This window comes from Dendrobates tinctorius, unplaced genomic scaffold (assembly GCF_039654945.1).
Source record: "Dendrobates tinctorius isolate UK_male_01 unplaced genomic scaffold, ASM3965494v1 ptg000129l, whole genome shotgun sequence".
Lineage (NCBI taxonomy): Eukaryota > Metazoa > Chordata > Amphibia > Anura > Dendrobatidae > Dendrobates > Dendrobates tinctorius.
Genome location: NW_027361797.1, coordinates 21,097,339 through 21,121,594, shown reverse-complemented (window position 1 = coordinate 21,121,594; position 24,256 = coordinate 21,097,339). Strand labels below are relative to the sequence as shown.

The 24,256-nt window shown below is 43.4% G+C and overlaps 1 protein-coding gene across 1 annotated transcript in view; it reads right to left on the bottom strand.

Moving 5' to 3' along the window:
* CIITA (class II major histocompatibility complex transactivator) overlaps positions 1 to 17,567 on the bottom strand; it is a 150,474-nt gene extending 132,907 nt beyond the window's left edge. Inside the window, exon 1 of the mRNA XM_073542846.1 lies at positions 17,292 to 17,567. Coding sequence (XP_073398947.1) covers positions 17,292 to 17,547 — 256 coding nt within the window. The 5' untranslated portion in view covers positions 17,548 to 17,567. The remainder of the gene's footprint in view (positions 1 to 17,291) is intronic.
* Positions 17,568 to 24,256: the final 6,689 nt, after the last annotated feature.

Here is a 24,256-nt window from a genome sequence, read left to right as displayed (position 1 = left end):
GGATTTCATTTTTGGGATTTATTTTGTCTCCGTCAACTATTGAAATGGATCCGGCCAAGGTACAGGCCATTTATGATTGGGTTCAGCCCACTTCTTTGAAGGCCCTTCAGAAGTTTTTGGGTTTTGCTAATTTTTATCGGAAATTTATAGCAAAATTTTCTAGTATTGCCAAGCCATTGACTGATCTGACTAAGAAGGGTGCTGATGTGTTGAATTGGTCTCCGGAGGCTGTTTCTTCCTTTCAGGAGCTGAAGCGAAGATTCACTTCTGCCCCGGTTTTGCGGCAACCTGATGTCTCACTCCCGTTCCAGGTAGAGGTGGACGCTTCTGAGATTGGTGCAGGAGCTGTTTTGTCCCAAAAGGATCCTGTAACATCTAAAATGAATCCCTGTGCTTTCTTTTCCCGAAAGTTCTCCCCATCTGAACGTAACTATGATGTGGGGAATCGGGAACTGTTGGCCATGAAATGGGCATTTGAGGAGTGGAGACATTGGTTGGAGGGAGCTAAACATCAAGTCGTGGTCCTCACTGACCACAAGAATTTGATTTACCTGGAGTCGGCCAAACGCTTGAACCCTAGACAGGCTAGATGGGCCTTGTTTTTTACACGTTTTGATTTTGTGGTCTCTTTTCTTCCTGGCACTAAGAATGTCAAGACAGATGCCCTCTCTAGGAGTTTCTTTGCTGATTCTCCTGTAGTGACCAAGCCTGCTACCATCTTAGGCGAAGGGGTAGTTCTTTCTGCCATCTCCCCCGATTTGAGACGTGCTCTGGAAGAGTTCCAGGAGGACAAACCTGAGCGCTGTCTCAGTGGAAAGTTGTATGTTCCTGACCAGTGGAAGAAGAGAGTGATGTCTGAAGTTCATTGCTCTGCATTGGCTGGTCATCCAGGTATTTTTGGTACTATAGATCTGGTGAGTCGGTCTTTTTGGTGGCCCGCCTTGTCTCGTGATGTCAGGAATTTTGTGCAGTCCTGTGGGACTTGCTCCCGGTCTAAACCTTGTTCTCGCTCTAGTGGGTTGTTGATGCCTTTGCCGGTCCCCAGGAGGCCATGGACCCATATTTCAATGCATTTCATCTCTGATATGCCTGTCTCTCAGAGAATAACTGTTATTTGGGTGATTTGTGATAGGTTCTCTAAGATGGTTCATCTTGTACCACTCCCTAAGTTGCCATCTTTTCTGAGTTGGTGCCCCTGTTTTTGCAACAGGTGGTTCGCTTGCACGGGATTCCTGAGAACATTGTATCTGACAGTTTGTGTCTAGATTTTGGAGGACGTTCTGTTCCAAGCTGGGAATTCAGTTGTCCTTCTCCTCTGCGTTTCACCCTCAGACCAATGGGCAGACGGAGAGAACAAGCCAGACCTTGGAGTCGTATTTGAGATGTTTTATTTCCGCTGATCAGGATGATTGGGTTTCATTTTTGCCCTTGGCCGAATTTGCTTTAAATAATAGAGCTAGTTCTGCCACTTTGATGTCACCTTTTTTTTGTAACTTTGGGTTTCATCCTCGATTTTCTTCAGGGCAGGTGGAGCCTTCTGCCTGCCCAGGTGTTGACACTGTGGTGGAGAGAATGCACCAGATCTGGGACCAAGTGGTGGATAAGTTATCTCTCTCCCAGGAAAAGGCCCAGCGGTTTTCCAATCGACATAGGACCATTGGTCCCCAGTAAAGGTGGGTGATATGGTTTGGTTATCATCAAAAAATATCGCTATGAAGGTAGCTTCTCCTAAGTTTAAGCCTAGATTTATTGGGCCTTACAAGATTTTGGAGATCATTAATCCGGTCTCTTTTCGGTTGGCTCTTCCTGTCACATTTAAAATCCATAATGTGTTTCATAAGTCCTTGTTGAAGAGGTTTGTTGAACCAGTAGTTCCTGGGGTGGCACCTCCGGACCCTGTATTGGTTGAAGGTAACATGGAATATGAGGTAGAGAAGATACTGGATTCCCATCTGGCTAGAAGGAGACTCCAGTATTTGGTTAAGTGGAAGGGTTATGGTCAGGAGGATAATTCCTGGGTCTCTGCCTCTGATATTCATGCCAAAAGATTGGTGCGTGCCTTTCATCGGGCTCACCCTGATCGCCCTGGTGGCGTGGATGAGGGTTCGGTGACCCCTCCTCAAGGGGGAGGTACTGTTATGAGTTCATTTTCCCCTTCACCATTGAGGTCTGATGATCTCCCTCTTCTGGTGAAGGAAGGTAGTGAGGCTGATTACCAAGCACCTGAGCTGGGAGAGGATGACTGGACGACGCGGATCTCTGACTGGATATAAGGCAGCCGACGCCCTTCCTCCTCGCTGGTGATTTCTCTGTGGAATTCTAGGAGACCAGTCTGATTCCTGCTCCTCAAAAGCTAAGTTTTCTGCTTTGCCTTTTTGCATTTGTGTTTTGGTTTTAGTTTGCCTTGCTTTTCTGGATTCTGCCATTCCCTGCTGGGGTGAGCTGAATTCCTTTTTTGTCGGTCGGTTGCTCTGCCTTCAGAAAATACCTGAGTACTGACATAGTCTTTTTGAAGCCTAGCGTCTTCAGGGCCTTTTTCCCTGTCAGTCTGTTGGCTCTTATTTTCATAGGGTTTTTCGCAGATTGCAGACAGCAGCTTTCCTATCCTGTCCTATCTAGTTAGCTTGGGCCCCATCATTTGCTCAGTCTATCTTTCTATCTGTGTTAGTGTTTTTTCTTCTTGCTTCACCGTCATTATTTGTTGGGGGCTGCCTATTGCTTTGGGGTCTGCTCTGGGGCAGTTTAGATTTCCCTTTATGTCTTTAGGCTAGGCAGTTCTCCGGCTGTGATCGAGGGGTCTAGGGCATCGTAGGAACCCCCCATGGCTACTGCTAGTTGTTGTTGTTGATAGGTTCAGGGGTCTGCAATCCGATAGCTGCCAACTTCTCTGGTTTTCTGGACTTAGCTAGCATTTCTGTTTTTGCCTCCTACGGTGACTCATTCATAACACTCGATACTCCAAGAGCATCCGAAAGTTTCTCAGGCTTTCCATGAAGCCAACCACCATGATGGGAATCCTACCCTCTTCACTGGATACCTGGTCTTCATCAGGAGGGATCCTCACCCTCACCACACCAGAGATATTCACAAGGTCTTGCTTTACCTTCCCGAATCTTCCAATGATTCTCCCAATCAGACCTTTGGGTACCGGAATCACATCTTTCTGCAAACCCAGCCGATCCATAGCCTCCCTTGGTAACTCTAGGCGTCGAGCAGCTTTCATATTACTCCACCTGACCAACTGTTTGGCGTGGAGACATTGCAAATGCGTCTCTTTCAGGACAGCTACCCGGTTTGCTGTATCTTCCCTGGCTGATATTATCAGCAACTGCCGATTCTCAGGCGCCCAGTGCGACTTACACGCCTTGACCGCCTCTTTAAAAGCCTCATGCACACCTTCCTCAGCACAGGCTTCTTGCAAGTCTTCGGGCACGTCAGTCACAGACTTGAAGGTCGTGGTCTTGCTCTTTTCCTGGACAGAAGGCTCTGGGTTTTCCACGGACACTTCCCTCACTACAGTTGTCCCGACCGGATGACTGTCTTCTTCAGCTCTTAGCTCACCAACTTCATGAGATTTTATCTATTCATGACCCTTTGCCAAGATGGGTACTGGCAGTTCCGTCTTGTTATCATTCGTGCTCGGCAGCTGTAAGTCTTTGTCCAAGCTCTTCTCCCGCAGAAGACCTTTTACTACTCCTCTGAGTTCGTCCATCTCTTCCCTAAGGGTCTTGTTCACACTTTGCCAGGTGGACAGGTGACTTCTGAGCTCCAAGACTACTTTCTCAAGCCCCTCTACCCTGTGCTCGGCCATTTGTCTCAGGACTCTTTCTCGTTCGAGATGTTCTTCTACTGTCTCTTTTATTAACTGTATCTCATGATCTTGTTCTCTTTTGGCCAGCACGTGTCGCACCACTACCTCTTTAATTATATTGTCAAAGGGTACCACTGGGTTAGTCCCGTCAGCCGAGTGAACCGTCCCATTGCCGTGTAACCGTGTTTTTACCCCAGTTGTCTCGTCAGTCAGGTCACCATCCGTCTTGTCACGAGACGCTAGGTCCGTAAGTTGGGCAGATGTACCTCTTCTTCCGGTCAGTTCTACCTCTGACCTGTCCACTTTAGGAGGCGTCACCGTCTAAGTGTCTGCTGGCCCCACAGTCGAAACGTCTCCATCGTCCGACCATACGTCATCAAACAAAACAAAGTCCCGGCCCCTCTCCAAGGCATACACTAAGTCCCGTGGTATCCCGCCCCCTTGGCACTCACTACCTTTGGTCCCCTGAAACATTACTCTGTCTACCGTATAGTTCACAATGACCCCATGGTTGCAGCGAACCCTGACATTTTTCTTGGTCAGAGATCAAACGAGAGGAGTTCCTGTCAGAGTCACCTGACTCTTTGAGTCCAGCCTACCAGAGACTCCTTCCCGATGCAGCATCACGGTACATACCTGTGGCCCGTCATTTTCTGGAAAATACATGCCGCACTCCTCAAAAGACATACACACACACTGCGGTTCCCCAGACATGTCTACTGAGGTACCCAGTGCTGCCCCTTTTGATAACTCGGCCCCTTTCTGGACCACCATCCCAATTTGGGCCACCGCCTCCCTCTGAGACTCCACCCCTTTTTGGGTCACCACCCCTTTTTGGGTCAATCCGGCCCATTTCTGGACCACCCCGATTTGGGTCACCACCCCCCTCTGGGACTCCACCCCCTTTTGGGCTACCACCCCGATTTGGGCCACCGCCCCCTTTCGGGATTTCCCCATGTCCGTTCTACAGGTCTCCTTAGACCACAGTTCACACCAAAAACAGTTTATGTCCTTTAGGATACCACACAAGTCCTTGCTGGCACCACCACAGCTCCTGCTGTCACCGATCTCCGACACCTCCGGCTGCCGTTCACACACAGCTGCTGGTGTCACCTTCGTAACCCCGCCGAGTTACCAGAAGCCGCTTGGCCCCTTCATAACCCCACCGAGTTATAGCAAGCCGCTTGTACCCTTCGTAACCCCGCTGAGTTACAGCAAGCCACTTGTCACCTTCGTAACCCCACCGAGTTACAGCAAGCCGCTTGTCACCTTCTAGACTCTCCTGAGCCACCGCAAGCTGACTTGAAAGGGAAAAGAAAAAAAACACACATGCAACACAAAACTGACATGTCCTGTCTGTGTGCTCTTCAGGACGTCCGTCTCCTCTCCTGAGACCGTCCAACACACAGGGTGCACCGGGTGCTTTTCAGGGAGCCGACCCTCCTCCCAGGGTTTCCCAACACACCGGCCTCACCAGTTCCAGGGGCTCAGTGGGTGCTATTGAGGACATCCGTCTCCGCCTGAGACTGTCCAACACTTATGCCTCACCAGGTCCAAGGTCATACCACATGCTCCAGGGATCCGATTCTTCTCCCAGAACCTCCCAACACTGACCCTCCAAGACCTTGCTCACTGAACCCTCCAGGTACACAGTCTTTCTCGCTGACCCAGGTCAGTACATCACATGGCTTTCACCACCATCAGCCCTCCTGGCTCAGCGTTGCCAGCACTGCACATGTGCCTTTGGAAACCGTTGCCCTTAGCAACCGAATTTTCCAGTCCTTGTCTGTTTCTCCTAGCAACAAGGCTACAACACTGCCCGCATTCTCCACCAATTGTAAGGTAGCGCTGTCATTCAAGGTTGGGGACACTCGCTTGGCAGCCAAATAATCAGATCCGGCACGGGTTTTCCATAAAACAATCTCAGTCCATGCGGTTTATTCAGGCATCATAAACCCTCAAAGCAATAGACAGTTCATATCCATATCATAATGTTCCTGACAGAGCCTCACTCTGTCCAGTCTGTGTTCACACGGGTTACGCAATGTCCCGTACTCAGGCTCTTCAGCCTCACAGTTATCTCACCCGGCCAGGGTTATCTCATGGCTGCTTCATACTCCACACTGCAAACGTCCATTCCCTCCTGGGAACTATCAGGCACTTGCAGCCATTAAACACAGCCACTCCACGTGCTGTTAGGAAGGAAGACACATCTCCCAGTGAGACCTTCCAAAATGGACCTACCAGGTCCAGGCATTTTCCCATGTGACCTACCCTGGCCACCTTATATGGTCCATAGGCACGCCCACCGGGTCACATGGCTATGACCTCATCATATGTCCTACAAGCATTCATACATTCTTTAGTATGGCGTTCTAGACACACCCCTGGGTGGATTTGTAGGTAGCTGGTTCCGCCCATCTCTCCAGCTACCTGAAGACTTCTCCCTGACACATTGGAATGAAAGATCAGCTCTGCTGATCAGCACATAAGCAAGCCTTCATCTCAAGGCCACCCACCTTGAGATACATTACGATCATTCAGCATCCTACTCCTATCAGGACACTGGAAATGCTTATACGTCTGTCCTGGGACACCCACACAGCGCCCCCTAGCGGACACAGTGGTCACTACACCACAAGGGGTAAAACTATAGCTTGATAATGTATGGAGCAGGTGACCAGGTGGACTTATTCAAAACTGTAGTCTACTGGTGTGGGATAGGTTCAGGGCTCATTTAACTCCCAGCACCAAGCAAAGGATTGCAAGACTAAATACACATGCGGCAGTGATTCCTGCAGGATTGACATAATTGGTACAGCCACTGGATGTGTGCCTAAACAAGCCATTTAAAGATCGCATTCGAGAACAGTGGAATGAATGGATGGTTAGCGGTGAAAAGTCATTCACAAAAGGAGGAAACATGCGTGCTCCACAGTTGGATGTTTTGTGCAAGTTTGTGATAAAACCCTGGAATAATATTGATGCAGAAACAGTAATCAAGTCTTTCAAGAAGTGTGGCATATCAAATTCATTAAATGGTATGGAGGACGACTACTTGTGGCAAGTTGAAGAGGAATCCGAAGCTGAGCCCACACCATCTGATACGGAATTCAATCCATACGATGACTGCCTTACAGATGCATCACAAGATGTCATTGATGTACTTATGATATCAGATGATGAACAGGAGGATTTTGAAGGATTTTAAATGGAAATTGTCACGTCAACAAAACCTGTAAAAGTACGGTACAGTAGCTTGTAGTTAGGATGGCCGTTGCTAACTCGACTTGCCCGGTCTCTATTGTTTGTTATCTTCCTCCTATCAATATCAATTCCAGTTTGGTTGACAGCTTAAAAAACAAACAGCATGGCAGTTCCCATGGGTTTATTGTCTTATCCTTCCTTTCAGCTTTAGAGTGAATTAGGAAAAGTTTAATCCACTTGCACTGTTATATTATACATGTTTGATGATAAACAGCCTTATGTTTATAAGTGACATTTTTCCTGCCTGAGTACCTGCATGTCATAATCATTTGATTTAAAATTACCATGTTGAAATCAAATCTGATTTTTTTTTATTTTTTCCATATGTGCATTGGAAGAGGGGTAGTCTTATACGGTGAGTATATCCCAAACTCTATATTTTAACTGGAAAAGTTGGGGGTCATCTTATACTCCCAGTCGTCTTATACTCCGGAAAATACAGTAGATGCACTTTTGCATTTTAGTTATTTAATTACAGCAGGGTTTTTCTCATTGTCTTATAGGTTTTGTATGCTTTATGGCCAATGTGAACATGCGTTTATATGCTGCATGTATACCAACTTAACCAAGCTCAATTTTTGAGTTTCTTTTATACTGCAGGTTTGCAGTTATGTGCACACGCTGCGGATTGCTCTGCGGATTTGGCCGCGTGGATTTTGTAAAATCCGCAGTTAAATCTGCAGGTCAAAAGACCTGCGGTTTTACCTGCGGATTGGCCTGCAGTTTTGCCCTGCGTTTTTTCATCTCCACAATGGAGGAGATGGCAAACCGCAGCGGAATCCGCAGAAAGAATTGACATGTCAATTCTTTCTGCGGTTTTGAAACCGCAGGAAAACCTCGCGGGAAAATCTGCACCGTCTGCACAGCGGTTTTTAATATCCATAGGATATTATGGTACTGTACACCGCAGCAAAAACTGCTGCGGATCCGCAGCGGCCAAATCCGCTGCGGAACCAGAATCCGCAGCGTGTGCACACACCCTTACAGTGAAAATGGCAGTCTCCTATGGCCTCTTTCACACTTCCGTTTTTGACAATCAGTCAAGATCCGCCAATTTTTTAAAAAAACGGATCCGCTATTTTTCTTTTGCGGATCCGTTTTTTTTCCCATTGACTTTCATTATTGGAGGATCCTGACTGATTGCCGTCAATTGCATCCGTTTTTTTTGAGGATCTGCCACAATGTTAGTGTCCATCACCATCCTCAAAGATTTCCAAACGGAGCTTGCAACGTTTTTTTGCCCGGCGGATCCTCCAGACACTGAATTAACCCCAAATTCTGTCTGGGTTCTGGACCAAAATTTTCTCTCTCTCTCTCTTTCTCTCTCTCTCTCTTTTTCTCTCTCTCATTCTCTCTCTCTCTCCTCTTCCCGGCCAGCAGTTCCTTTAAATTTCCTCATTTTCAGGATCCGACTAAAAACTGATCCTGTGCCATCCGTTCACATCAGTTGAGAACGGATCCGCTTGTCTGCCTTTTTGGCGGATTTTAACTGATGCAAATAACTGAAGTGTGAAAGAGGCCTATGAAGTTCAGCCTCAGTTTGGTGGCTGTTTACACAGGCAGATCGCAGTCCCCACGTGCACTGAAGAATCAGTAATAGATTTTTCACTGTACTCATAGGCTGCCATTGTTGTCGGCAGGGGCAGATCATTTTTTACTCAGGACATTGTGCTGCCGGGAATGATGATCTTGTGTGTAGCAGAAAAACAGCTTCACCTGATGAACGAGCATTATGTTCATTCATGGTGCGATCAGCAGACTTTTTACGTGGCAAGACAATTTTGAAATGAATGCTTTTGCGAAGTCTCATTCATGATCATCCTTCAGTGTAAATGCACCTTTACGCATAGTCAAATTCAGCATGTTCAATCCTTTGTTCCAGAAGGAAAACCTAATTTTTCTCTATGCCTATTCTCTACTTTTGTGTTTGTGCTACCAATGGCGCAATGTCTCACATTTATCCATATAGTATCAAGAAAAAGACAAGGTTTCAAAGGACTGAAGGTTTAAGTAATTAGCCTCTATCCCCTGATGACGCCACGTCTCTGGTGAAACATGTCGGGGAGCCATAGGACACTTTTTAATTAACATTGGTCAGAAGTGTATTGTTAGTTTGAAGGGCATAAGGTAGCGGACGCACCAATTAATCCTTAGAAACCAAAATTCCTGGCACTGATTTAGATTAAGTAAGGAGATAAGTACTATAATTATATTATGATCAGTGAGAGATAAGGATATACTGACCTATGTAAGGTTTTAATATTCCATTACTTTTAAAATAGTGATTTAAAAGTTAATTTTTATCGTCTTTAGATGGGGATTTTGGTTGCCTTTCGGCAAATTGTGATTAAAGATTGAAGGTTTAAAGGGAATCTGTCACCCTTTTTTTGGACTGTCAGCTGCTGGCATTGACATCAGGGGCTTATCTACAGCATTCTCTAATACTGTAGATAAGCCCCCGATGTAACCTGAAAGATAAGAAAAAAGAGTTAGATTATACTCACCGGAGGGGGCGGTCCGGTCCGATGGGTGTCACGGTCCGGTTCGGCGCCTCCCATCTTCATACAATGCCGTCCTCTTCTTCCCTTCCTGTCGTGGCTCCGGCTCCGGCGCTCTGCTCTGCCCTGTTGAGGGCAGAGCAGAGTCCTGCAGTGTGCAGGCATCGAGAAAGGTCTGGCGCCTGTGCACTGCACTATTATGCTCTGTCCTCAACAGGGCAGAGCAGTGTGCCTGCGCCAGAGCCACGACAGGAAGGGAAGAAGAGGATGGCATCGTGTGAAGATGGGAAGTGCCGGACCGCGACACCCATCGGACTGGACCGCCCCCTCCGGTGAGTATAATCTAACTCGTTTTCTTATCTTTCAGGTTACATTGGGGGCTTATTTTCCGCATTACAGAATGCTGTAGATAAGCCCCTGATGTGGATGCCGGCAGCTCATAGTCCAAAAAAAAGGGTGACAGATTCCCTTTAAATAAAACTCATGGTGAATTTATTGTACACTAGATGATTATCATGGATGAGCGTTCCTAGGATAGAACACATAGATCTATACAGCCATGCACTGTGCACTTTGTCAGGATGTCGGCAGTCACATATTATGGTGTATGGATCTTTCCCAGGTTGGACAGCACTTCTGCATCAATTTTACCCTAGTACACTATTTCTGAAAATTAAATTTGCTGCATTAAATAGAATAAAAAAAAATTGGCTACTCTATTAAGATTGAATTATTTACAAAATGCTTCAACAGCTGTAATAGCCTAATACATTTTAAAACTTTTTTTTATGTATCGCAGCCAATCACGCTGCATTTATCTGCAGGGATCCTTAGTCATAGGATGACATTTTGTTTTATGCACCATACACCAAGATATTAACCTTTTCCACATTTCAGGACATATTACCCCTTTATATACAGTGGGTACGGAAAGTATTCAGACCCCTTTACATTTAAATTTTTCTCTCTTTGTTTCATTACAACCATTTGGTAAATTCAAAAAAAGTTCATTTTTTTCTCATTAATGTACACTGCAGCCCATCTTGACTGAAAAAAAACAGAAATGTAGAATTTTTTGCAAATTTATTAAAAAAGAAAAACGTGAAATATCACATAGTCATAAGTATTCAGAACTTTTTTTTGAATTTACCAAATGACTGCAATGAAACAGAGTGAAAAATTTAAAGGGGTCTGAATACTTTCCGTACCCACTGTACACGTGCGATCTCAATGTGAAACAATCACCACTTGAAGTCTTATTGCTTTTATTCAGCAGTCAGAGTTAAGCTGATTAGGATGGACCTTACTACCCATGGTCCAGTACTGTGTGCCTGCCCCTCTTAAAATAATTGGCCAGCCCGTGCCCAATACCACAATGAGCTTCATTCCCCACAACATGGGGAAATTGGACACTGTATCTGAACCTAAGGCACTAAACAATTCTTCCTTCTTGTTCTAACTTAAGTTATGTATTTCTCATTATCTGATATTGTTCTTTCATGTGGTTCATAGCTAGATTTTTTAATCTAACCCATGTTAAAAATAACAAAATCTGCTTTTATTCTCCCTCCCCGAATCCATCGCTACATTTCTGCCACTGCTCCGTTTTTTCTTGATAGGCTGCATCTCGCATATCACCAATCCAGCACATGTGACCTCTGCACCCACTCTCTGGGCTCAGCGGCTCTGCCAATGTAGGGCAACCTGACCCATAGAATCATAGAATCGAAGAGTTGGAAGGGACCTCCTGGGCCATCTGGTCCAACCCCCTGCTCAAAGCAGGATTCACTAAATCATCCCAGACAGATGTCTGTCCAGTCTCTGTTTGAAGACTTCTATTGAAGGAGAACCTCTCGTGGCAGCCTGTTCCACTTATTGATCACTCTAACTGTCAAAAAGTTTTTTCTAACATCTAATCTGTGTCTCCTCCCATTCAGTTTCATCCCATTGCTTCTAGTCTTTCCTTGTGCAAATTAGAATAAAGATGATCCTTATACAATGTGACAGCCCTTGAGACCCCTTTAAGTCTCCTTTTTATCTAAGGCTACACAAACATTTTTTAGCGCTGTGGTATTCGCAGGTACGCAGGATGCAGTGACGAGTCGCGAGACAATTTGGTGCTTTCTATAGTAACGTTTTTGGTTTTTTTTTGCTGTAAAAAAAACGCATTGCGTGCGCATGCGTTTTTTTGGGGCAAGTCGGACACACAAAAAATGCAACAGGATGCATTTTGTGCGCCCGAGCGCACACTACAAAAAAACGCATGCACATACAAATGCGTACAAACGCATGTGCATGCGCACCTATGTGCACCCATGTAAAAGATAGGGGAAAAAACGCAAGTGTGAAACCAGCCTAACATGGATTGCCCTCGCAGGGGCTCTATACAAGCAAACACAAACGAGTAGAACACGACTACTTCCGGCAGTAGCCGGTAACTATAGGGACGTGGTATGGCCGACTACGGGTCCTTAATTATATAGTCAACTTAGCCGTCCAGACGTCCCTCGCCACTCGGGATGGTGGTCTTTCGGCGTAGTAGTCGCTGGGCCCAGTTGCTGAGGCGTTGACTAAGTCTTTGTGTGCTCCGGTGCGCTGATGACACTGGAGCCTCACAGGCCCCGGCGGAGTCCTTGGACGGATGGCCGCAGCCCCTGGACTGGGGCAAGCGGCTGCGATACTGGGTGGCGGGTGATAGGCCACCTGTGCAACTAGCAGCTGTGCCGGGGACTCCGCGGTGAGCAAAGGCCCGGCCCTTGCCACGGACCGGAGCGGGACAGTGGTGGCCGCCGATGGCACTGGACTTGCCGCGGCCACGGGTGAAAGCAGGGTGGCTGCGGGTGGCAGGAGACAGACCGCAACCGTGAGCTGAGGTAAGGCGGCAGCGGCCGCAGGCTGGAGTGGGGCAGCAGGTCTTGGACGGTCGTCCCGGTGCCGTCCCTCTGATGTCCTCCGTGAGCGTCTCCCCTGGCACTGCTAAGTCGCTCTGGCTCCCACGGTCTCCTGCTGCTTCTGTCGCGGTCTGCTGACTCATCATCCCGGGAATTCCCCGCCTCCTTTATACTGGTCCCTCCCCCAGCCCATCTGTCTGTCTCAACGGTCCGTCCCCGAACTCTGTCCCCCAGGGACAGTTTCCCCCGGAACCTAGATGACGGCTCCCTCGGTTCCGGCCCGGACACTCGACGGGGGCCGTTCCTCCCACAGCGCTACTGATTGATTCTAGCTATTTAGTGACGGCTGTGGTCTACAAGATTGTAGACATCTCAGAAATCGATGCACTTTTGCAACTGTAGCTCAAGGTTAAAATCATAAATGTTATAAAAAGTCTCAGTGTTAACGCTAAACAAAACGAGCTATTGGTCTGCAAAGGACCCATATATTGTTCTTGCTTAGGGGTCCCTCTACTGTTTGTGTCCACCCCTGCTGATGACCTAGCTTTTAAATCTGTCTCAGGGTAGCATAAAAAGTGAAGAACGTGCATTTAATCAGAAATACATATTTGCAGATTTTGTATTTTGTACATTAAAAACATCACAGCGTTAGCCTTGAAATTCAGGAACTCAAAATGCTTCTGCTAATATCACTTTCAGACGTCCAACTCACTACATCGGGAGGAAGAAAGTGACCACAGAATCTGCGTCTCAGCTCTGTAATGCTGCTGTTCCCTAAAAAAAAGATACGGTATATTTTGCAGAACCACAACTGTGCTTTAAAACAATTTTTTGACCGAAGTGCTTCATGGTAAGCAGACGTTGAGAACTGATGTAAAGTTATCTATTCAGTAGCAGACGCCGGCAGAAGAGGCCACGGTGCAAGAACAGTATATGGGTCCTTTACAGCCCAATAACTCATCATAAAGCACAATTGCTCCTGTTTTGGAGGTGATAGTGGCCACCTTATCTCTTGGACCCCTGTTCGGTTACACAGGTTGCCCCAATGGTATGCCCGCCCCTGTATCTATCTAAGAAATAGTTCAACATAGTTTTCTATCTTACGATAAAATCTTCATAACCAAAACTATTAGAACAACTTAACAGCTGTAGACTACAAAAATGTCTGCGAACATGCAAAGATTTCTTTCTATGGAAATTGTTTTAGAATTTTTATTTTTGCTGGATTCTTTTCTTTTCTATAAAGATTAGTTTTGCAAATTATTCAAAGTAATTAAAGTGTTATTCCCCCAAAAAGTAAGCTATTCTCAAACTTGCTGATAGCTGAGGGTCCGACATCTGAGACTACACCAGCAATCCCAAGATGTTGGTTCTGAATAGAACGACGCTGCGCAAGCTCTGAATAAATTAATCTTTTAGCTAATACAGAAAGATATCGAGTAAGAACAGACTGAAACAGTCAATTTTTTAGAGTAGGTGCACACGGTCAGTAAACACTGTGGGTTGGACGCTACATACTTGCGCAGCATCCAACCCGCAGCATCCAGATGTTACAGCATAGTGGATGGGATTTCAAGAAATCCCATGTCCACTATGCGTCCTGATGCCCGCGGCTCACCTGCGGAGATGGACATACAGCTGGTGTCTCCAGACTGCTACATGTCTATTTATCTTACAGAGACGCAAGATAAATTTCACCCGTGCAAAGTATTGGACGTGGTGATTCCGCACAGTTCAGTTAACACATGCGGATTGACCTGCATTCAATAGCTGGCAGCGCTTTGGACGCAGCGGACATGTGCTGCATTCAAAGCGCTGGCAATTACTGAATGTCTGCACATACCCTTACATGGTTGACTATTAATTTCAACATTTGAATAACAATTCCAGTAAGGATAATTAGCCAAAAAGGTCCAATATATCAAAACCTTTATGCAAAAAATCCCTTTAAAATGTACCTTTCATTATTACGTATAAGAGAATAGTCCGACGGCCGAACAACTCAGACACAGATTGCAACGCATTGTTCGGACTTGCCGTTGTCAATCCTAACCCAAGAGCGTTACAGCATGAGTTTCTCTGCAGCTGTCACACACGGGTCGGGAGAGCCGCTGACCAGTCTTTTAAAACCTTCATTATGGGTACCAAATCATTGAATTCATTACTGCCTCTGACCACGAGGGATATATAACCTCTTTGCTTCCTAAATGCCAGTTCGTAACTAATATCAGTCCTTTAAAAAAAGGGTAACTGATCATAAACTGCATACTATCTTGTTTATCTTTTCCATTATTGAATATCGACCTGCAATACTAATAGAAATGGATAGTGGCAGACAGCGGGGTGTAGGGTGCCTCTGCGTATCTTCTTTAAGGTGCCTGTTGTCAGGTAGGGACGTTTTCGCTTGGGAAATAGGGATTGATTAGGGCCAGAAAGGCTTTCCCACCTTGTTATATCTAGGTTATCAACATCTCTAGAATCTATTATATTGTTCTTGTAACCCCCCTTTTTTTAAAGGACTGATATCAGTTAAGAACTGGCATTTGGCATGCAAAGCTGTTATACATATCCAAAAGTGTTGGCACCTTTGAAATTATTCCAGAAAATGAAGTAAATCTCCCTGAAAATTATTGCAATTACACATGTTTTGTAAAAACACATGTTTATTTCCTTTGTGTGTATTGGAACAACACAAAAAACAGGGGAAAAAAAGACAATTTGGACATAATTTCACTCAAAGTCCCCAAAATGGGCAGGAAAAAATTGTTTGCACCTTTTCCAAAATTGTGGGTAAGCAACTTTGTTTAAAGTATTTGATGCCCATTCAAACTCACCTGTGGCAAGTAACAGGTATGGGCAATATGAAAATCACATCTGAAACTATATAAAAAGGGAAAAATTTAACTTAATCTTTGCATTGTGTGTCTGTGTGTGCCACACTAAGCATGGAGAACAGAAAGAGAAGAGAACTGAGGATTTGAGGTAAAAAAATTGTTAAACAATATCAACAATCTCAATGTTAGAAGGCCATCTCCAAAACTCTTTATGTTCCTTTGTCCACAGTGTGCAACATAATTAAAATGTCTACAAAATATGACACTGCAGCTAATCTCTCTGGACGTGGATGGCAGGGAAAAGTTGATGAAAGGTTGCAACTCAGGATAGTTCGGATGGTGGATAAGCAGCCGCAATCAAGTTCCAAAGAAACTCAAGCTGTCTCTAGGCTCAGGATACATCAGTGTTAGCACCAACAATCCATCGACATTTGAATGAAATGAAATGCTATAGCAGGATACTCAGGAGGACCCCACTGCTGACAAAAAGCATAGAATAGCTACTGTAGACTGCAGTTTGCCAAAATGTATGTGAGTAAGCCAAAATCCTTCTGGGAAAGCATCTTGTGAACAGATAAGATCAAGATAGAGCTTTTTGGTAAAGCACATCATTCTACTGTTTATACTGTTTACCGAAAACGGAATGAGGGCTACGAAGAAAAGAGCACAGTACCTACAGTCAAATATGGTGGAAACTGAAAGGTGCTTTGGGGTTGTCTTGCTGCCACTGGCACTGGGTGCCTTGACTGTGTGCAAGGCATCATGAACTCTGATGATTACCAAAGGATTTCGGGTAGCAATGTAGAATCCCGTGCCAGAAAGCTGGCTTTGCAATTAAGTTATGTCTTCCAGCAGGACAATGACCCCAAATATACTTCAAGAAGAAATGGATGGAAACAGTGTTGGAGAGTTATGAAGTGGCCCAATATGAGAGACCTGGAGCAGTTTGCAAAATAAAAGTGCTCCAAAATTCCTGTTGAGATTGCAGTTATTTATTTCAAAACATGTGCAACCAAATATTGAGTTGAGGATGTCAACAATTTTCTCCAGTCCATTTTTGAGGTTTTGTGTGAAATTATGTCCAATTTCCCTTTGTTTCCCTCTGTTTTCTTTTGTGATGTTCCAATACACACAACGGAAATAAACGTGTATAACAAAACATGTTAATTGCAATAATTTTCTGGGAGAAACACTTCATTTTCTGGAATAATTTCAAGGGTGCCAACACTTTCGGCCATGACTTTATATCCCTCGCTTGCTCAGAGGCAGAAAATAATTCAATGATTTTGGTACTGTTACTGAAGGATTTTAATACATAATAATAAAAGAAGAATTTTAAAGTTGTTGTTTTTTTTTATAGAGGTTTTAATTTAAACAGTTGGCACATAATACCTTTCCAGTCACAGGTAGTATGTCAAGCAAAACCTGACCCCAATTCCCCCAATTTTTGGTTCTTCTGCAGCATGAAAGCCATTAGGCTTATCATGTTGTACCATACATAAATAAGAGTATAATAAAAGTATTTTCACTTTGGATCCTGTTTTTGGTTTATTTGTGCTGCATTATTACGGTATATCTTCCACTGTACTGACTGCGAGAGGCCAGGTCCTGGTATAAGTTGAAGTGTCAGCCTTGATCAAAGTGTGAATGACATTGCACTTTGCTTAGTTTTCAATCACTCTCACTTTGTGGTCACTTTTCTCTGTGGGCTGCAATACTGCCTTATCTGAATGGCTATAAGTATGTAAAAAGCAACAAGAAACTGGACGGTTTGTGGTTTCTAAAATGACTGAGCTCTTTATCCTACTGCAAGAACAGAGATTGGTAAAATCGTATTCACTACAACGTAGCATCTTGTCTAGCCAAAAAGAATGAAATATGGTGCCGATCAACCCCAAAAAACACAACAATACATACAAGTGTACATTACACTTTGCTGACTTTGTTCATTGTATAACAAAAAAAAAAAATAAATAAATGTTAGGCTTACAAATTGTTGGGGCTTCCTCTTCTTTATGCGTAGGCGAAATTATTTTTTTTTGACAGCCATCAGGATTTTCAAGTAACGATAAGGCTATTTTCCGACAGAGGTCTTCAATGTCATTCTCGTGAAGCAAACTGTGATAATATTCCGAGGATATCACTCCGATGCCAACCAGAGACTGGAGATACAATCTCAGATCTGACGGTGTGCAGCTCAGCACTGTATGTTTTATAAATGGCAAAATCTCTTTAAATGAATCCATATCTGTAAATAAAGAGCAGATAAAACATGTAACTAGACTAAGCGCTTTCTATTAAGAGACATTAGACCCACAATTTTTGTTTTGTAATTTGTTTCCTCATTTTGTGCAACCAGCCAATGGATATCAAAGTCTGCTTCTAAGGAACTGACTTGTTCCCAGTTTTCTTTACACAGCATATTACAAAAGAAATGATCCAATTTATTAACACAAAAAAAAAATCTTTTGAAATTAGATCTTTCACCAGACTTCACAATGCAAAATGTATAAATTATGAAAGCGACCTCTCAGACCTGACAAGGCTAGCGTACTTCAAATGACCAATTTAAGTAAGCTACCTAACAATGTACGTCGGTAAGGGCTTGTTCAAAAGACTGTATTTTCTATCCAAGTGTGTTCTGACAAAACATTGTATCGCACTCGGACCAGTGTTATTTTATGTCTAATTTTTTTCCTCCAATGGATATTTAGAAATGTGTGGAAAAATTGAACTGACGGAATGGAGAAGGTGGAGAAACTTTTTTTGTTCTTATCTTCTCATCCCAGAAAATCGGATCACTACATGATTACACTCTGATCACACTCTGATCAGAGTGTGACCAGAGCGTGGTTAGCATAATCGATCGGTCCCGTTTTCTCAGGTTAGAGAAAATATGGTTGTGTTACCCTAGCCTTATAGTGTGAAATCTGGTGTAAGAGCAGTCTGGATTCACACACAATGTTTAACAAGCATTTTGCTGGAGTCAATGTACTTCACAGTCGGGGGTCTATGGCGCGGGCCTGCGCTGTCACGTTGCTCAAAGGACAGAGCACCAACCTTTCACTGCTGTGCGCGCTGTCTTTCCGCCAAGTCTCCTCTCCTCTTCCCGCGCACAACCCTTTTTATATCAGACAAGCCCCCTGTTGAATAGTGCAAAGGTCGGTTCGGGAAGGTAAGCTTTCCCCCGGGCAACAATAGTGAAAGCCCCGACAGTTCTAGTACCGGTGCAAGAAAGGTACCCCCGGTCCGGTCCATCTTCTTACAGTTGTGCACACAGACCCGCGCATTGACCAAAAGAATCTCATCTGAACAAGGCCCATGCAAATAAAGTAATAAAGAGCCATGTCTCACCATTAACTCTGAATTAATAGATGCATACTGTTTATTTTATAAAATATTGTTTAAAAAGTGGGATGGTTGGAAAAACATGGTATTTAGAAGTATAAGAAACAAGAAGGAAAAGACCCAAAAAACACCTTTGGTACACTAAAACCTGCTTTGTTTTAACTCTTTCCCAACGAAAAATGTAAAAAATAAAAACAATGTTAGGGATATTGATCCTATGTGGGGCACAAAAGAGAGATACTAATTCTGGTTAGGGAACCAGGGGAACCCTATGGAGTTTGTGTTAAAGTGGAGGAAAAGACTTTTAAGAAAATATTTTTTTTAGGCCAGCTGACCCACATTAGTGGATATCTAGGGACTGGGCTACACACTTTTATGTTTTACTTGCTTCAAACTATGAAACAGTTCTGCTTCATTTGCATATCAATGGAAAGGCTGATTTCTTAGTAATGGAGGAATGGATTGGCCATGTAAAGGTGTAGATAGACTTGTGTTTGATAGATCTGGATGCACTTGTAAATAGTTTGGTGTGTGAAATCTAATCACATCAGACTAAGATCTCCTCATTCCTGGTGCTTACAAGTTCCAGAAGGAGAGCTGCCCTGTAACGTCATTACATATAACATGCTGGTATCCAAGGTATAGGGAATAATGCCATAATACTTGGGATAGATTCAGAGCGTTGCACGTGACATGCAGCTCCCACACTACCGCTCTCCTCTGCTGAAACTGTCATGTCATTAGTACATTATGAATGACTTACTTGACAGTGCCAGGAGAGGAGAGCTGCACTGTAATGTCATTACATATAACACGCTGGTATCCAAGGTATAGGGAATAATGCCATAATACTTGGGATAGATTCAGAGCGTTGCACGTGACATGCAGCTCCCACACTACCGCTCTCTTCTGCTGAAACTGTCATGTCAGTACTACATTATGAATGACTTACTTGACAGTGCCAGGAGAGGAGAGCTGCATTGTAATGTCATTACATATAACACGCTGGTATCCAAGGTATAGGGAATAATGCCATAATACTTGGGATAGATTCAGAGCGTTGCACATGACATGCAGCTCCCACACTACCGCTCTCTTCTGCTGAAACTGTCATGTCAGTACTACATTATGAATGACTTACTTGACAGTGCCAGGAGAGGAGAGCTGCATTGGGAGTGAGGAGATCTCAGTGTGATACGGTTAGACACAATAATTTTACCACATCACACCGAAAAAGCCAGTTCTGACCTTCTCTGGGGCATTTGCTTTTTTTTTTCTGAATTACGCTGCCTTTCTATGATTGGCAACATCATACAGGAAATGAAAGAAAACATTCACAGTGATGAATCTTTGCTAATGCCCCTCTTGATCGAAGAGGAAATTAGAAGATTAGGTCCCCATAGTATGAAGTCAAAAAAGCTGTACAATTGTTGCATAAATTCCATGCTTTTGCATGAGTATGTGGTCTTTGCCAGTCCAGATGTTGTTCAGCTCTCTTGCTCTTCAAATCTTTTTCCTCTTGTACTATACTTCTATTTATACCTATTCTGTCATGAATTTAAATATCAGTTTGGGCAATCACTAGAATTAGAAAAAAGTTATAGAAGTTACTTCCTCAAAGGTCGTCTAACATTTGAATATTCAATATTTTAGCCAGGACATAATGCAAAATAAATCCTGAAACCCCGCTGTATGTCTGATGGCATATCGTGTGGCTTTTTTAAGGTCAAGGTGCAGGTATTAAATTTAGTTGTGTGGTGAAATAAACACCCTTGAAGTACAGGAAAAACTTGTTACCTGTTGGTTATCATTTACAGGAATCACAGTGATTTTCATTCCAAGGGGATTTTTGTAGGTGTGCACCATATGCTAAATGACACCACTATTAGAATAAGAATACATACCGTATATAGAAATTAGGTGGACACGCCTTCTAATTATTGTATCCAGTTATTTCAGCTACACCCAAGGAAAGTAGATGCATAAAATCAGACTCAGCCACCAAGTAATCCCTATAGACATGCAAATTTCCTCTTCAGAGAGGAAGAAGACTTGAATTCTAGCGCCACTTATTGGCAGTAGCAATCCTAAAAGTCGGTATTGACCCTTTTTTTTGGCCTTGCCCCATGACAAGATAAAAGTCTATCCTAAGTCATATGGCAAGGCTCGTTAAAAGGTCGATATTGACTTTTAAGATTGAAACTACCAATGAGTGTGGCCCAGCGACAGGCCCAAAACATCACTGCTCTAGAGGAGATCTGCATGGAGGAATGGGCCAACCACCAACAGTGTGTGCCAACCTTGTGAAGATTTACAGAAAACTTTTGACCTCTGTCATTGCCAGCAAAGGATATATAACAAAATATTGAGATGAACTTTTGTTAATGACCAAATACTTATTTTCCACCATAATTTGAAAAATAAATCTTGGCAAATCAGACAAGGTGATTTTCTGGATTTGTTTTCTCATTTTGACTCTCATAGTTGTGGTCTACCTATGATGTCAATTACAAGCCTCTCTCATCTTTATAAGTGGGAGGACTTGCACAATTGGTGGCTGACTAAATACTTTTTTTTCCCCCCACTGTATATGGTGGGTGCTGATTTGACATTGCAAGTATAGTTTGTTATTTAAAAAAAAAAGTAAACGAGATTTATACACACGGTCTAGTGCTCTGAGTCTCCAGCGCTGATGTCACGAATGACAGCGCTGCAGCCAATCACTCAGCTCAGTGGCTCTGAGTGGGGCATTCTAATCCTTTAGAATTAGAAGATAGTTTGCTGATCATTGTCTCTAGTGTCCAAAAAAGAGCACTACGCTTTCCCTATACTGTAAACGACAAACCATGAAATGCAGTAAACATTATCACAACTATGTGCAAATAAAAGCAATAATACAATAAAACGTAAAGACAAAACAATGGGGGTAGCAGTACCATAATACGTGCGGTAATACATGTAAACGTGTAGCAGTACCAGTTAGCAAAGAGTAATAAATACAACAATGAACATTTTTATTTAACCCCCTTTACACCAGAACATGTCCAGGCCCATTTGAAGTTATTCATACAGTATAATTGTCACTTGTCCAAATTCCATACAAAAAGTGTGTTTGAGAAAGTAAAACCTCGCTAGTAATTCGTTTTGACATTGTTCTGCCCTATTAATGTTACTTTTGTGGGACTCTTTTGCTGCGCTTTTCACGGCAGCATCCACCTGAAAAAGATGCCATGTACACATACCCATAAAGTGCAATAAATACGTAACATAGTTATAACCCTAAAGCAGTTAAAATACGTGACATAAGATAAAACATGTGCATAGCAATATCGTTTTGACATTGCTGTGCACATATTTATTCTGTGGAGCGTTTTTTCAGGAGGATTGTAGGCGGAATCTGCCAGAAAAAGAACCTGTGTGCACATTTCCAGAAAATTCAATACATCAGAACTGCAGTTGTACTCCGTGGATGGCATTGCCTAAAATCACGCTGTCTACAGTGAGACATTAAAAAAAAAAAATCCTTTTTTTATTATGTGATTGCATTTCTGACATCGTGATGAGCATCAACATGAATTTGCAACGTAAAATTGCAGTATAGAAAGTGAAACGAGAGGAGATATATTGCTGTAATTAGATAAGGAGGCGGTAAAGTGCAGTCTTGTTTATGTGCACGATTCCTTATTGAAGACAAGTTAATGTTGATATAAACTTAGTTATTACAGATCATATATAGCAATCTTTGCACTGTATCCTAAAGTTCCTTGTGACTGACACACCCGCGGTCTGCATGCGCGCCCCGACTGTGGCAAGCTAATCTAGATGTACTACAAGGAGATGTTTTGCTCTAAACTGCTTCGGGATTTCAGAGAAAACAGTTTGAGAAGCCATTCAGGGGACTATAGAGAGACACTTGACTAGTCCGATGTGATGTGGTCTGATGCCTGCTTCTCCCTACTCCTCTCCAGTTGATTGACAGATATTGGCAAACATGGGTGAGACCTGTCAATCAGCTGCAGTGCCTCGGGGAAATGCCAGCCGGAGACCGCATCGGACTAGTTATCTCTCTCACTATAGTCCCCAGATGGCTCCTCAAGCTATGTTTTCTATGAGATGTTGGTGTATTTCAGAGTAAAACATACCTGTCTGCAATCACACAGCCAGACTCTGATTCATGCTGCTTGTGCTTTGGGCAGCATGAATATAAGGACAAGTTTCCTTTAAGGGTTTGTTTTTTTTTTTGTTTTTTTTTAAAGCAGATTGAGACAAGCCTGAAAATAGAGGACATCTAGGGTCTAGACTCAAGTCTGTCTACAGATTAGTCATGGTCTTCTCAGGAGTGGATAGTAATGGATAGGAAAGCAAAGGTTCTCTTGCGACTAAGTTACTATGTCCCTTTTTCATCTTGTGAAGCTTTGTTTGCTACCTTTCCTGTGGCGGGTGCTCTCAGTATATGGTTCAGACAATTAAAGACATTCAAGTAAACCAAAGGATGAAATATCTGCCCAATCTGAAGCTGGCTTCCTGAATGCTAGGTCCATGGCTCTGTCTACCTCCGCCAGTAAAGCTCTCATGCTCAAAGAATGAGCCAAAACATTCTTTAAAAACAAAAAAAAATAATTGTGTTCTTTATTTCCACCTTCTCTTGGATTCTCAGCTGGTGAACATTTCTGAAGCTCCCTACCTAGATCAGTAATCAATATAATATGTATATATTAATTTATTTGGGAGATAAAAATCACAAGACAGCCTAAGATCACTCATTTCTATTCTACAAAGAGGTGACCGGATGACTATCAATCTGAAGGTTGCCTACCTGAAGGTACCAGTCTTACAAGTCCACGGAAGATTCCTATGGATACCGATACAAGTGAACAATTCGGTCATCCATCTTCAATGAACATGGCTTTTTTGTCTTATCAATATCACCACCTAGGATCTTTAAAGATTACTGTTGTTTTGCCAATTGACCTTAGTTTGAGATGAATGTAAGTGAGATTCTAAACTGGAGGTACTCTAGAACCATATAGATCGGTCTACATAACCTCTTTCTGCTTGTAGATTCCTGATACATTTCGAGAAATTCCACTTGTCTCCTTCAAGACAGCTTGCAATTCTTGGCCTTGTGATTAAGTCTGTTCGGCACTCGTAAATGTGCCAAAATTAGCCTTTCTAAATAGTCCTAAAAATGAATAGCAATATATGAGCAGCTATCCCATTTTCCATAATATCTTAGCAGCAACTGGAATCAGTCCATTAAAAGTGCTTGTGTCATCAATCTGTTGATGGCACCTATAATTAACTGGCAGGAGAATGAAATACACTGGCACCCTATTAGTAGTCAGTCCAGTAAGTAAACTAAGGAATTCTGTAACTTACCATATATTACAATACTCATAGTTTAGCTTTAATGTCTGCCACTGCAAACTCTATCCTCAAATTGACCACCTCCGCTCTGGTGATCCCTACAGGTCCTTCAGCAATGACATCATGTCCATAATTTACATGACCGCTATGAAACTGCAAACTTGGTACATACAGTCATAATACAGACAAAGAAATTCATATTATGGCTGCATGCCCATATAACACTAGTGTGAAAGTGGT